At 66.0% G+C, this 12,065-nt stretch overlaps 2 protein-coding genes across 9 annotated transcripts; one reads left to right on the top strand and one right to left on the bottom strand.

Moving 5' to 3' along the window:
• Window positions 1-2,183: 2,183 nt before the first annotated feature.
• RFNG (RFNG O-fucosylpeptide 3-beta-N-acetylglucosaminyltransferase) lies at window positions 2,184-6,313 on the bottom strand. Of its 3 annotated transcripts, none has more exons than XM_073886145.1 (8): window positions 5,967-6,302; window positions 5,379-5,442; window positions 4,752-4,854; window positions 4,456-4,609; window positions 4,114-4,202; window positions 3,837-4,002; window positions 3,199-3,284; window positions 2,184-3,111 (listed from the first exon to the last, which is right to left on the bottom strand). In XM_073886145.1, the coding sequence occupies exons 1-8, from the start codon at window positions 6,270-6,272 to the stop codon at window positions 3,030-3,032; spliced, it is 1,050 nt and encodes a 349-aa protein (XP_073742246.1). In that variant the 5' UTR covers window positions 6,273-6,302; the 3' UTR covers window positions 2,184-3,029. The 3 variants fall into 3 exon arrangements, with proteins under 3 accessions (XP_073742246.1, XP_025715767.1, XP_073742247.1); XM_025859982.2 differs by having other exon boundaries at window positions 5,379-5,427; window positions 5,967-6,299; XM_073886146.1 differs by lacking the exon at window positions 4,456-4,609 and having other exon boundaries at window positions 4,634-4,854; window positions 5,967-6,313.
• Window positions 6,314-6,368: 55 nt separating this feature from the next.
• On the top strand, window positions 6,369-11,825 carry GPS1 (G protein pathway suppressor 1). 6 transcript variants are annotated; one of them, XM_025859940.2, is made up of 15 exons: window positions 6,407-6,477; window positions 6,805-6,889; window positions 7,335-7,427; window positions 8,018-8,199; window positions 8,708-8,872; window positions 8,955-9,090; window positions 9,196-9,273; window positions 9,450-9,510; window positions 9,974-10,059; window positions 10,302-10,396; window positions 10,585-10,690; window positions 10,770-10,850; window positions 10,929-11,066; window positions 11,156-11,290; window positions 11,379-11,825. In XM_025859940.2, the coding sequence occupies exons 3-15, from the start codon at window positions 7,350-7,352 to the stop codon at window positions 11,451-11,453; spliced, it is 1,416 nt and encodes a 471-aa protein (XP_025715725.1). In that variant the 5' UTR covers window positions 6,407-6,477; window positions 6,805-6,889; window positions 7,335-7,349; the 3' UTR covers window positions 11,454-11,825. The 6 variants fall into 6 exon arrangements, with proteins under 6 accessions (XP_025715724.1, XP_025715723.1, XP_025715725.1 ...); XM_073886143.1 differs by having other exon boundaries at window positions 6,414-6,477; window positions 6,689-6,889; XM_073886144.1 differs by having other exon boundaries at window positions 6,417-6,477; window positions 6,686-6,889; window positions 9,453-9,510.
• Window positions 11,826-12,065: the final 240 nt, after the last annotated feature.

Below are 12,065 nucleotides of genomic sequence, written 5' to 3'. Positions count from 1 at the left end.
TAAAGGGGAAAGAGAAAAATCCATTTTACCATTTTTTTGCATTTTTCAGAGACAATTAACATTTTGGTGTTTCTTTCCAGGCTTTTTTTTCCTCTCTGAAAAAAAAAAGGCCCCGCCTGGTCTGGCAGACCACGCAGCTCAGGAAGCCGGCCAGTCCCACCTCCCCTTGGAGGGTGCTGGGGGTCGGGGGACGACTGTTCCTCCTGACCCGATAAGGGGGGGCTGGGCCTCTGAGATGGTCCAGCCTAGAGCTCCAGGAGCCGGGGGGGGGCAATTTGGGCCAATCTGATGCTGTCCTGGGTCTGTGCTCTGTGCACACAAGGAGAGGCAGGTGGCCTGAGTGGGCTGGGGTCTGGGAGGTTCAGCTAGTGCCTCGGTCTTGGGGGGCTGCTGCATGCTCCACGTCTGGGGGTGTGAGGGGGGAGCTCCTGAGCAGGGGCCGTGCCTGGCAACCTGTCACAAACCCCTCCCAAGTGACCTGGGTCCTGTGCCAACTTGCTGCTTTGGGGTACCCCTCTCTGAGGACCCTGGCCGACTTCTCCCTCCACCCCACCCCGGACTCCTGGAGCCCACATCTGTCCGTCCTCAGGCTCCATTCCCAGTCTGAGGTTCCAGCTGCCTCCCGGTTCCTGTCTGACCCTCTATGCTGATGGTCCCCTGCAGCCCCAAGCTTGCTCGGTCTGCGGTGGCGTGCGGCTGGGACTGCCGGGGGCTCTCCACAGAAGACCCGAGCGGTGGGACCATGTGCCTGGGAACAGATGTTTGAAGCAAAGAGGAAAATTGCTCATTGGGAAACTTCATAACCTGAGTCCAACAACACAAAACAGCTGTGCTGTGGCCAGTCCTACCTTGAGAAGGCCCGAGTAAGTGGACGTGAACTTAGACCCCTACCAGAGACGGAGAAATGGAACAGGCTTGGCACACAAACCTGTGGCGAATCCAACCCCGGAGAATGGGTTTAGAGAGCAGAGTGACCACTTCATACCTGATGGTGTCTGAAATGGTAAGTCCGGCGTAGACAGAACAGAGGTAGAGTGGACACGATCCTCCATCCTCGGGGCAATGCACACTGAACCACTCTTCTGGAGACACGTGGCCCTGAGAAGAGCCAGAAACCTGCTCACCGGTCCTCGGGCATAACCCACTGGTAGCAACTCCTCTGCAGACGGCTCCCTCTGCCGGTCAGCACGTCCCCTACCCCACCCCACCCTCCCAGGACACCGCGTGCAGGTGCGGCCCAGGCTCAGGCGAGGGGTGTTATGAAGGCTCAGGAAGGAGGGATAAAGGAACGCCCTTGTCTGCCACGGAGGGAGCATCAAGAACACTCACGTTCAAGGAGGCGGGCTGTGGACCACATGGGGAGGCGCTGGCCCAGGGCTGAGATTGGGTGCCCCTTTCTGCCGTGGATCCCTTCACTGTTGCCAAGACATTGCTGCAGCCCGTGTCAAGAATGTGCTGTCCTTGAGGTGAGGTTTCGGGCTTTTGCTGAAATTCACCACTCCTTACACTTGTTTGGACCCCCAGTATTCCTCTCCCAGCCCTGACTGTTGGCAGCCCCCGGCTCTGAAACCCATGATGCTTGACTCCAGGTGACCTTCAGATGCGTTTCCCTCCTGGTCATGCACCGTCGAATCATACACAGAAAGCAGTCCATGCTGACTCCAAGCTGCTTATTTGGGTATTGCCTGCCTGCCCTATACACACACACCATCTGCACACACCACAGCTCACTCATGCACAGCCAGACACACACGTACGGACACACGCACACTCACGCACAGACTCACGTACACACACTCATGCACAGCCAGGCACATACCCACACCCACATGCGCCCACGCACACCGTCGCTTACATACATGTACACCTGCGCATGTCTTTGTGTGCACACGCACCCCACACACACACTACTTGTCCGGTGTGCTGAGAAAGCAACTGTTAACAGGAAGGCCATCCTCCTGGGACAGGTTTGCGCCGCGTTCATCATTCCCTGCCTCTCCCGACCCCTGGCTATGTGCTTGGGCTCACACAGAAGAGTCCCATGGGCAGCTAAGGCTTGGCTAGCAGGGCTGTAAGGGATGCAAATTTGCCTGGATGGAGCCTTCCTGGGGCAGCAGCTGGAGGCCCTGCCAGGAGCGGCCAGGTGCTGTGCTGGTCCACTAAGCCAATGAGCCAAACAGAGGAACAATCAAGCCTTTATTCATTTCTGGCAATGGTACAGCAAGGGCCCAGAACCAAAGTGCCGAGTCCCCTCGTTCTGCTCTCTCCTCCATGGAAAGGCACAGTTAAGGTGGGTCAGCAGCTGGGATGGGGCGCCACGCTGCAGAGGGAGCCCCAAACAAAAGGGCCCTGCTCCTTTTTGGACTTGGAGGGGGGTGAGTACTAAGTGGTGGGTCAGAGTCGGGAAATAAGACGACCTTGGCCAAGGGGACCCGGTGAAGCGGCCTCCGGATGGAGATGCTCTGGCTCGGAGCAGGCTGTGCCCCGAGCCCCGCCGGCCAGAGGCCTGAGTCCTTACAGCGGCTCCCTCAGAGACCACGATGCTCTGGCCGGGCACCAAGCCTGGTGGGGGGAGGGTGGCTCTCCCGCCCCAGGCCTGCAGGTGAAGCCTCTGTGCTCCCTGATGGCCAGATGACGGATCCCGTGTGTGACCTGGCCTGGAGCCCACTCAGGGAGCCCACTCTACGTGGAACCCCCCTCTCCAGCAGGGTGAGGAGGTCAGGATGGAGCCCTGGGAGCCGGGTGCCAGCCTCCTCCCAGGCCCCTAGGTCCTAGGGTGGACACCTTTTGCGTGGGGGCACACCTCAGGGGCTGGGCCGGGAGGGCGAGCAGCATCTCCCCCTTCTGCCTTCTGGGGCAGCCTGCACACTGCACAGCCTGGACCCCTGGGTGGGGCAAGCAGCTCTCCCAGAGAGCCTGGTCAGGCCTGCAGGGAGCCCACATCTCCCTGGACGTGGCTGTAGCCAGCTGGGAGAGCTGAGGCCAGGAGGGGTCAGCACACTCCTGTTCCCTGGGCTGGGAATCCAGGGTCACCGAGAAACGGGGTCACTCTGCTTGTGCACAGGACACCACTCCGTGTCCGGGTAGAGAAGGCAATGGACAGACTTGAACCTGGGAAGGAAATGTGGAGGTCAGGCCTGCTGGGGTATAGGTGCTGTGGGGGGCTGGCGTCAGAGCCCCTCCCCACTGCCCACTCACCGTGTGGGGTCCTGCTGCAGGCTGAAGCCTCCGGCCACATTCACCACATTATGTGGGTTCTCTGGACCCCCGTAGCTCAAGGTGACCTGGCGGGGGCATGTCACTCTCTCAGGACCCCCACACCCTCCGCCTGCCTCCGGAGTCAAACCAGGAGAGGCTGCTGTGCCTCTGGCTTCCGGGGGCCCTCCAGGGCAGGGCAGGATCACCCCCTCCCCCCACCCCCCAGGCCCCCAAGGGCAGGCTCCGGAACAATGTGGAAGCGCTGAGAAGTGCAGCCGACACAGGAGACACCTCAGGAGGGTGCCTGGTGCACATGCGGGGGCACCCCTGCCCAAGCCGCCTGTCCCTCTCTGCGGCCGGCCCTGTGACCACACTCCCCACCTCGGCGGCCGCCCAGTTACCCAGCTGCCCTGGGCCTATCGGCTGGGGAAAGCACAGAAGCTGCGCCTCACAGATGAGCCCCCACACCCAAGCCCCTGGGTCCCAGCAGGCCAAGCACAGGGTCTGCAGCAAGTTCGCTGAGGGGCTGGGAATGCCTCCTTGAGCCCTGGTGATCTGGCCTGAGATCTGGGTGAAGGGCCAGGTGCCTTGGGGGGGGCAGGTGGGGGTGAGGCCCCAGGAGTGCCCAGGGGCCGTACCTGCTGCAGCACGGCGTCAGGCGGCAGCCTCTGCAGGTTCTCCAGGTGGGAATGGAAGAGCGAGCTAGGCAGCAGGCGAGCGCCCAGCAGCCCCTCCACGATGTAGCCCACTGTGCAGTCATCCGGCAGCCGCACCCGCTCGGCTGTGCTCATGAAGCTGCCCAGACTGGGAGCGGTCGGGGGAAGCGGGTCAGGGCCTCCACAGTCCTCAGCACCACCACCCCGGGCCTCCCAGCCCAGGCAGCCGGCACCCCCATGTACACCCCGCCCCGCTCACCTGGCCCAGGGGCTCATCTTCAGCGCGAGGCCTCTGCTCAGGCAGAACCCGGCCCCGCCCGTGGCGAACCAAAACTTGACAGTGGTCACCTGAGGAGGAGAAAAGTGCCAGGCAGAGTGTCGTCCTTGAGCGGCCCCTCAGCGACTCCCCACACAAGTGGCAGAAGTGCCCCAGGGCACAAGAGGATGGGCCTCTGCGACCCGGCCCCCCAGGGCCCCAGCTCCTCCCACAGCACCTCCTGAAGTGCCCCCACCCCCGGGACGGGTCAGACACCTGCCCCTGCTGCCCTTCCCTGCCGGGGTCTCCCCTCTCTCAGCCGCCGCTCCCCGGCTCAGCACTCACAGTGCCCCCTCCCTGGACTCTCTCAGCGGCCTCGATGGGGTGGTCCAGGCTGGGCCGCCCCAGGTAGACGTCCTGACTGGGCGAGAAGGTGGACAGCAGCCGCAGCAGGCCTTTGGGGTTCACATAATTGTCATCATCCACATGGCAGAACCACCTGGGGGCGGTGGGGAATGCTCACGAGTGAGGGGCTGGTGCAGGTGGAGGCCTCCACCCCCTGGCCCCGGTGTGTGGGCCCGGCCTCAGCCCTGGGCTCTCCCGGGGGGGGGGGGGGGCACCGGGGCGTGGCCATCACACACTTGCGTCTCGACTCGATGAACGTGTCGTACTCCACGGACATCTTGCAGCACAGCGCCTGGCGAGTGTGCACGGCTGAGCAGTTGGTATTGATTATGTGGCTGCCTGCCGGGTTGGGGAAACCAGGGAAGTGTGAGCGCCACGGTGAGACGAGGCCTGCCACCGGCCCACCCCACGGACATCAGGGCAAAATGTGGCTGTCCCGCGTGCCTTGCCATCTCGCCCTGCTCAAAGCCCCCAGGCCTGGCCTCACTTGCTGAGCTTGTTGCTGACCCACAGGGCCCAGACAGGTGACAACCATTTGGAACCCCATGAGTGCAAAGCCACCGCAGGGTTGAGGACACGTGCCTGAAGTGGGGCTGCCAGAAGGGAGCGTCTTCAGGGACCAGGGCTCCAGCCTGAGGCCCTGGGACGCCTGCCAGGGGCTGCAGGAGGCAAAGCCCGGCTGGCAGGGTGGGGCCCTGGCTGCTGGGCTGGTGGCAGGTGGGCATCCTAGCTCTACCAGCTATGTGACCCTGGGCAAGTGGCTTAACCCCTGGGCCTCTGTACATAGCAGGGAGACAGCCGTCACTGCACCAAAGGATACGTGAGGGGGCCCTGGTGCACAGTGAGCTGGGGAGTGCACTCACCTCCCTGGAGCTGTAGCTCAGGGTCATCCCCGTCCGTGAAGATGAATGTCTGGGGAGAGACAACCTGTGAGACCCCAGGTGGATCATGATGCAGCTGCACAGATGCCAGAGGGTGAGCCTGGGCTTCAGAGCTGGAGCTTCGGGATGAGAAGAGGGTGCCCAGGACGGGCCTGGACCCTTGGGGTTGGGATGGGGGAGAGGGGAGGGTGGCGTCCCAGCGACTGTCGGCCTGCTACCGTCCCTGGCGTCTCCGGGTGCGGCTGGGACCGGGCCTGCTCTCACGGGGTGTCTGTGGGGTCTTGGTCCAGTGTCAGCTGAGAGAACGCACCCGGGTAGGAGGGGCGCCGGGCCTGGGTCCCCGCAGACTCAGGGCAGGGGTCTGGCCATCACTCTGGGGACACAGCAGTGGATGGGGGACCCGGGGATGGGGTCCCCGGGGCAGCCCCTGCGGGGACAGGGGTGTCAGGGGGCACGGACGTTTGCAGTCCGGGATCAGGATCCTGGCTGGGGGATCCGGGGGATGGGGGTCTCGGGGCCGGGGATCCGGGGCAGGGGTGCCGAGATCGGCGATCCCGGGGCGAGGCCCACCTGTTTGCGGGCCCGAGAGATCCAGGTGCTCAGTAGCAGCCCCAGTCGTGGCCCGTGGTTCTTCTGGGTGGTCTTGACAGCGATGAACACGTCGTCCGGCCGCAGGCGGGGGGCGGTGGCGGGTCGGGCGGGGGACGCCCGCCGGCCGGGGCCCGGAGTCGGAGCCGGGGCCGGGGCGGGGGCCGGCGCCGGCGCCGGCACCGGCATGCGGGGCAGCGGCAGCGGCAGCGGCAGCAGCAGCAGCGCGGCCAGGGCCGCGGCCAGCGCGAGGCAGGCCCGGCACAGCGCCCCCCGCACGCGGCTCATGCGGCCGCGGGACCCGCGGGCACCGCCCGGGCCCAGGCCGCGCCGCGGCCCCTTTAAGAGCCGCCCCGCCCGCCCCCCCCCCCCCCGCCCGCCCCCGCCCCGGAAGCGCTGCCCCGGAAGTGGAGGGCGCTGCCCCGGAAGTGAACGGCGCGCCGCGGCGGGGTGGGTGAAGATGCCGCTGCCGGTTCAGGTGTTTAATTTGCAGGTAACGAGCCGCGGCCGGCGGCCCCTCCGCGCCCTCCCCCGCCCCTACTCCCACCCTCGCCTCCCCGCCGCCGCCGCCGCCGCCGCCGCCGCCGCCGGGCCGGAGCCGGGCCCCCGCGCGGCCTCCCCCTCCCGCGGCCCGGCGGCCTCGCGCAGGGTCCCCGCCGTCGGCCCGGCAGGCCCGGCGCTAACGCTCTTTCTCCCTTCAGCAGCAGGCCAGCTGTGTGTCAGGGTCGGGGGGTGCAGAGAGTCAGGACAGAATGAGGGGTAGCCCGGCCCCCAGCTCGGCCTCCTCGTCAGTGACAGATCTGTACCGCGCCCCCCACAGCAGTAGGTCAGAGCTCTTCCTGCCGCGCACGGCCGGGGACTTCAGCCTGAGCGCCAGCCTGTCGGCCTGTACGCTGCTCTACGAGGTACCTTCCAGGACAGGGGGCCCAGGAGCGAGCGAGCGAGCGCGGGAGGGGGGCGCGCCCCCACCCCGCCGGGCCGGGCGCCCCCGGAGACTCCTTCCCGCCGCCGCCGCCCGGGCCCTGGGCCCCCGCTGCCGGGCGCTCCTTGCGGCTCGGAGGAAGCTGCGTCAGGACGGTGGCCGGGGACGTGCGGGGGCCCTCCCCGCCGGCTGCGCTCTGCCCCGGAGACCGGCGGGGCGTCTGGCGCCTGGGCGCGCCGCCCAGCAGCGGCGGGGCCTGCGAGGGGCGGCCCCGGGCACAGGCCGGGAGCGGGGAGGGGCAGGGGCGGCGCGCGCTCCCGGGCGGGATGCCGCCGGGGCCGCGGCAGCACCGGCAGAGCCCGAGCGAGGGCTTCCCGCCCGCCCTGGGCGGCCTGGTTCGAGCGCCAAGGTGCCCGCCTGTGTTGCAGGGGGCGGTGGAGCCCATGCAGATTGATGTGGACCCCCAGGAGGACCCGCAGAACGCGCCCGACGTCAACTACGTGGTGGAGAACCCCACCCTGGTACGGGAGCCTCCAGGCGGTCCTGGAGCAGGCAGGAAGGGGCTCGGGGTGTCAGTCCTGGGGCAGGGCTGGGCCAGGCCCCCCACCCAGGCCCTGCCTTTCTCTGACCCAGAAGCCTTTAGGCTGCTCAGTTGCCCTCTTGTTACGAGGGGTGGCAGCCCAGCCGGAGGCCGTGCACCCCGCTTCTCTCCCACACGCAAGAGCCCCATGTGCAGCTTCTCTCAGACCCAGGACAGGTCCTCCTTGGGGCCCAGCCTGTGGAGCCCTGCTTCCTGACTGACTGCTCCGCCTGGGCACTGGCCGTCACGAGCGGTCCCCCGTCTGGCTCTGGCCGCTCACCCCCTCAACCTCCGGGGCAGAGCTCTACCCTGGAGGCCTCTGCCCTGGCCCACCCCAAGTGGCCTTTGCCAGCACTGGCTAGCGGTCTGTCTGGTGCCCGGATACCCGGTTGTTCTTGCTATTGGCATAGCGCTTCTCAGATGCTGCAGAAGCGTCAGCATTTGGGTCCTGCTCCTGACTCACCTGCCAGGGCTTGGGATCTGGGGTCCCGCCTTGCACGGTCTCCATCCAACCCCCCACCCCCACTTCAGGATCTGGAGCAGTATGCGGCCAGCTACAGCGGGCTAATGCGCATCGAACGACTGCAGTTCATTGCTGACCACTGCCCCCCGCTGCGGGTGGAGGCCCTGAAGATGGCCCTCTCCTTTGTGCAGAGGACCTTCAACGTGGACATGTATGAAGAGATCCACCGCAAGCTCTCGGAGGCCACCAGGTGAGACCGGGGGCTTGGCAGGAGGAGGCAGGGCCCTTGGCGGGAGCAGACACTTGGGGTCGGATGTGGTATGTCCCCCTTGCGTCTAGCCCGCGCGGGGGCCTTTCCTGTGCTCCTGTGACGCCTGACACCGTCCCCATGTGGGCACTTAGTAGCATCACTGCCTCGATGTGGCCTTCCTTGTTGAAAAGCCAGGAAGGGTGATAAATGGCAAAACGGGCTAGGTTCTCACTCTGCCCACCGTGCTGTCTGCGTCGTCTGGCTTTTTTCTGTGTGCACGTGACATGTAGTTATTCTGACATCAAGCAGAGCTTGTGACAGCAACGTGCTTCTCTTCTCTTGGCGTGGCTGCACGCACGACCCTTTTCCTGTTGGGCGTCCGCACCAGGCCGGGGTCCCCGTGTTCCTGTGCCAGCTGGGTGCTCACTTGGCAGGGGCCGGGCAGGGGCCCCCAGGCGGCGCCCATCTGCCTGCACCTCGGCCCCTGATGGCCCAGGTACTCCCTCAGGGAGCTGCAGAATGCGCCCGACACCATCCCCGAGAGTGGCGTGGAGCCGCCGCCCCTCGACACGGCCTGGGTGGAGGCCACGCGGAAGAAGGCCTTGCTGAAGCTGGAGAAGCTGGACACGGACCTGAAGAACTACAAGGGCAACTCCATCAAGGAGAGCATCAGGTGCTGCTCACGGGAGACCGGGGGGCGGGCAGCGAGGCCCGCGTGGCCCTGGGTCCAGGTCCGCTCATGTCTGGGCCCACAGGCGCGGCCACGATGACCTGGGTGACCACTATCTGGACTGTGGGGACCTGAGCAATGCCCTCAAGTGTTACTCCCGGGCCCGGGACTACTGCACCAGCGCCAAGCATGTCATCAACATGTGCCTCAACGTCATCAAGGTGGGCCCTGCGTCGCCGGGGTCGGGAGTCGGGGGGATGCAGGGCCGCACTGCCCCTGAGCCAGGAGGGGGCGTCCCCGGCTGAATCCGCCCGCCCGCCCGCCAGGTCAGCGTCTACTTGCAGAACTGGTCTCACGTGCTGAGCTACGTCAGCAAGGCCGAGTCCACCCCGGAGATTGCGGAGGTAACGCCGGCTTCCCACCCTCTCTGCTTTCTCAGACCTTGTGCCAGGACTGCTGAGGCTCGGGCAGGCCTGGTCTTCTTCCCGGGTCTGCCTTTGCCCCTCTCAGGCTGAGGCAGGGCCTGGGGAAGGACCAGGATGTGGAGGCCGGGGCTCACATGTCCTGCTTTCTCCTGCAGCAGCGTGGGGAGCGGGACAGCCAGACCCAGGCGATTCTCACCAAGCTCAAGTGTGCTGCAGGTGAGGGCCTCGGGACGGCAGGCCGCCACAGCTGACCCCAGCACCGGGGGTTGGCCTGTGCATGCCGTAGGTCGGGTCCTCACAGCCAGGGTGGTGGGCCTTCGTCACAGCCGAGGAAATGTCCGAGCCCTGCACCCATGGCTCCAGGGGGTGCCTGCCAGGCTCCAGTCCTGGGCGGGGAGGCCAGCGGCGGCCAGTGGTCAGGAGCTGAGGTGTTACTAACGGGTGGGCCCGGGAGTCCTTTGCAGGAGAAACCACCGCTGTGCACGACTTCCCTGGGCCCTTGACTCGAGGAGAGTGCCCCAGTCAGTGCTCGCGGGGGTGACCACATCTTGACCAGAATACCTGTCCCTAACGCTGAGCAGCAGTTGGGGTGGGAGAGGTGATGGCGGCTCTGGCAGCTTCCTCCGGGCACTGGGCTTCATTCTGCCCCCCCGCCCCCGGCCTCCACCCCGCCCCCCAGGCCTGGCCGAGTTGGCCGCACGCAAGTACAAGCAGGCTGCCAAGTGCTTCTTGCTGGCTTCGTTCGATCACTGTGATTTCCCCGAGGTGAGAGACAGGAGGGTGTCTGGGGACGAGCCCTTGGTGGGACTTGGGAAGCAGGGGGAGGGCTCGTGGGTTAGGCTCTTTATTGAGGGGTATCTCCTCTGTGGGAGTCCTGCAGATTTTTTTGGGTGGGTGGTGGGCGGCGCAGGGATGACCCAGCCTTGTGTCTGGGCTTCCTCCTTGGATTCTGTCTCGACTGTCAGTGACCGCGGGGGTCTGGACCCAACTCTTTTCTTGCCTTTCAGCTGCTTTCTCCCAGCAACGTGGCCGTCTATGGTGGCCTGTGTGCCTTGGCCACTTTTGACCGGCAGGAGCTGCAGCGCAACGTCATCTCCAGCAGGTGGGTGGAGGGTGGGGTGCTCGCCCTGCAGCCTGTCCCCCTTGGGGGCCCTTTCTCTGGCCCTGCCCCCTCCCAGAAGCCTGAGGACTCGTGTTCTCCGGGCCTGTGGGGGGCTCCGGTTCCCCGCCTCCGGCCTTCAGGGCAGATGGGCAGGCGCAGTGCCGGCTCTGAGGGGTGTGCACCTGCAGCTCCTTCAAGTTGTTCTTGGAGCTGGAGCCACAGGTTCGAGACATCATCTTCAAATTCTACGAGTCCAAGTACGCCTCGTGCCTAAAGATGCTGGATGAGATGAAGGTGAGGGACCTGCCTGCTTGGGGGGGGGGGCAAGGCAGAAGGCGGGGGGCAGCGGTGCCTGACCAGGTCTCCCCACCAGGACAACCTGCTCTTGGACATGTACCTGGCCCCCCACGTCAGGACCCTGTACACCCAGATCCGCAACCGCGCCCTCATCCAGGTAGACGTGGGGGCACGAAGGCTGAGGCAGGGCACTGCCTGGGAGTCGCGGGAGGCCCACGCCCCCTCTGCCCTGCAGTATTTCAGCCCCTACGTGTCCGCGGACATGCACAAGATGGCCGCAGCCTTCAACACCACCGTGGCGGCGCTGGAGGACGAGCTGACGCAGCTCATCCTGGAGGGGCTCATCAACGCCCGCATCGACTCCCACAGCAAGGTGGCCAGGCCTGGGCCCAGGCCATGGGTGCAGGGAGGGGGCCCCTGAGCCCTGATGAGCACCGCCGAGCCCCGTCCCTCCCGCCGCAGATCCTGTATGCCAGGGACGTGGATCAACGCAGCACCACCTTTGAGAAGTCGCTGCTGATGGGGAAGGAGTTCCAGAGACGCGCCAAAGCGATGATTCTGCGGGCAGCCGTCTTACGCAACCAGATTCACGTCAAGGTGAGGGCAGGGGCGGCCCCGGCGTGGAGGAGCGGCGGGGTGGGCACACGCACGTCTCCTGGGCTGAGCAGCCGCGTCTCCACCCCAGTCCCCTCCCCGAGAAGGGAGCCAGGGGGAGCTGACGCCGGCCAACAGCCAGTCCCGAATGAGCACCAACATGTGAGGGCGCCCGTCGGCCTCCAGGACGGTCTGCGTGCCCCGACCCTGCCCCATGCCCCCACCCTCGGACTTGGACACACAGGCTCCCCACTGCTCGTGTGGCACTTCTGGAGGTGCCCCCTGTGCAGGCCCCCCCCCGCCAGGGCATCCACATCTGGCTTCTCGGGCCCCCTCCACCCTGTTGTGCCCTGTGGTGGGGGCCCTGGCGACATGGGCTGCTGCTCAAGGCCCTTCCCGGAAGGAGAGACCTGCAGGGCTCACCCGCCCCCCCTTCCCCCTGCGCACCCCGGCGGCACGGACTCCCAGCCTCCCTGTGTCATTGGGGGTTGCAGACAAGTTCAGTCTCAGTCCATTAAAGGGCAGCCTGAGAACACTCCCCCTGTGCCGTTTTTTCCTGCTAAGAGGGCTTCTGAGGCTCATGTCCACGAGGTTAAGCTTTGGGGTTGGGGCTCCGCACCCCTCGTGCGGGCGGGGAGGAGGCCGAGGCCGGCTCGCTGCCCTCCTTTAGGAAGGTTCCCGAGGCAGAGGGTTCCCACCCACGGCTGCTTGTCTGTGGAGTCTTCACTGGCCCTGACCCCCCCCCCCAACTCACAACCTTGCTCCGATGTTTCGCTGG

This window comes from Callorhinus ursinus, unplaced genomic scaffold (genome assembly GCF_003265705.2).
Source record: "Callorhinus ursinus isolate GAN/ISIS: 27379988/994484 unplaced genomic scaffold, GSC_fseal_2.0 scaffold68, whole genome shotgun sequence".
NCBI classification, from domain to species: Eukaryota; Metazoa; Chordata; class Mammalia; order Carnivora; family Otariidae; genus Callorhinus; species Callorhinus ursinus.
This window is presented reverse-complemented; position numbering and strand designations above follow the sequence as displayed.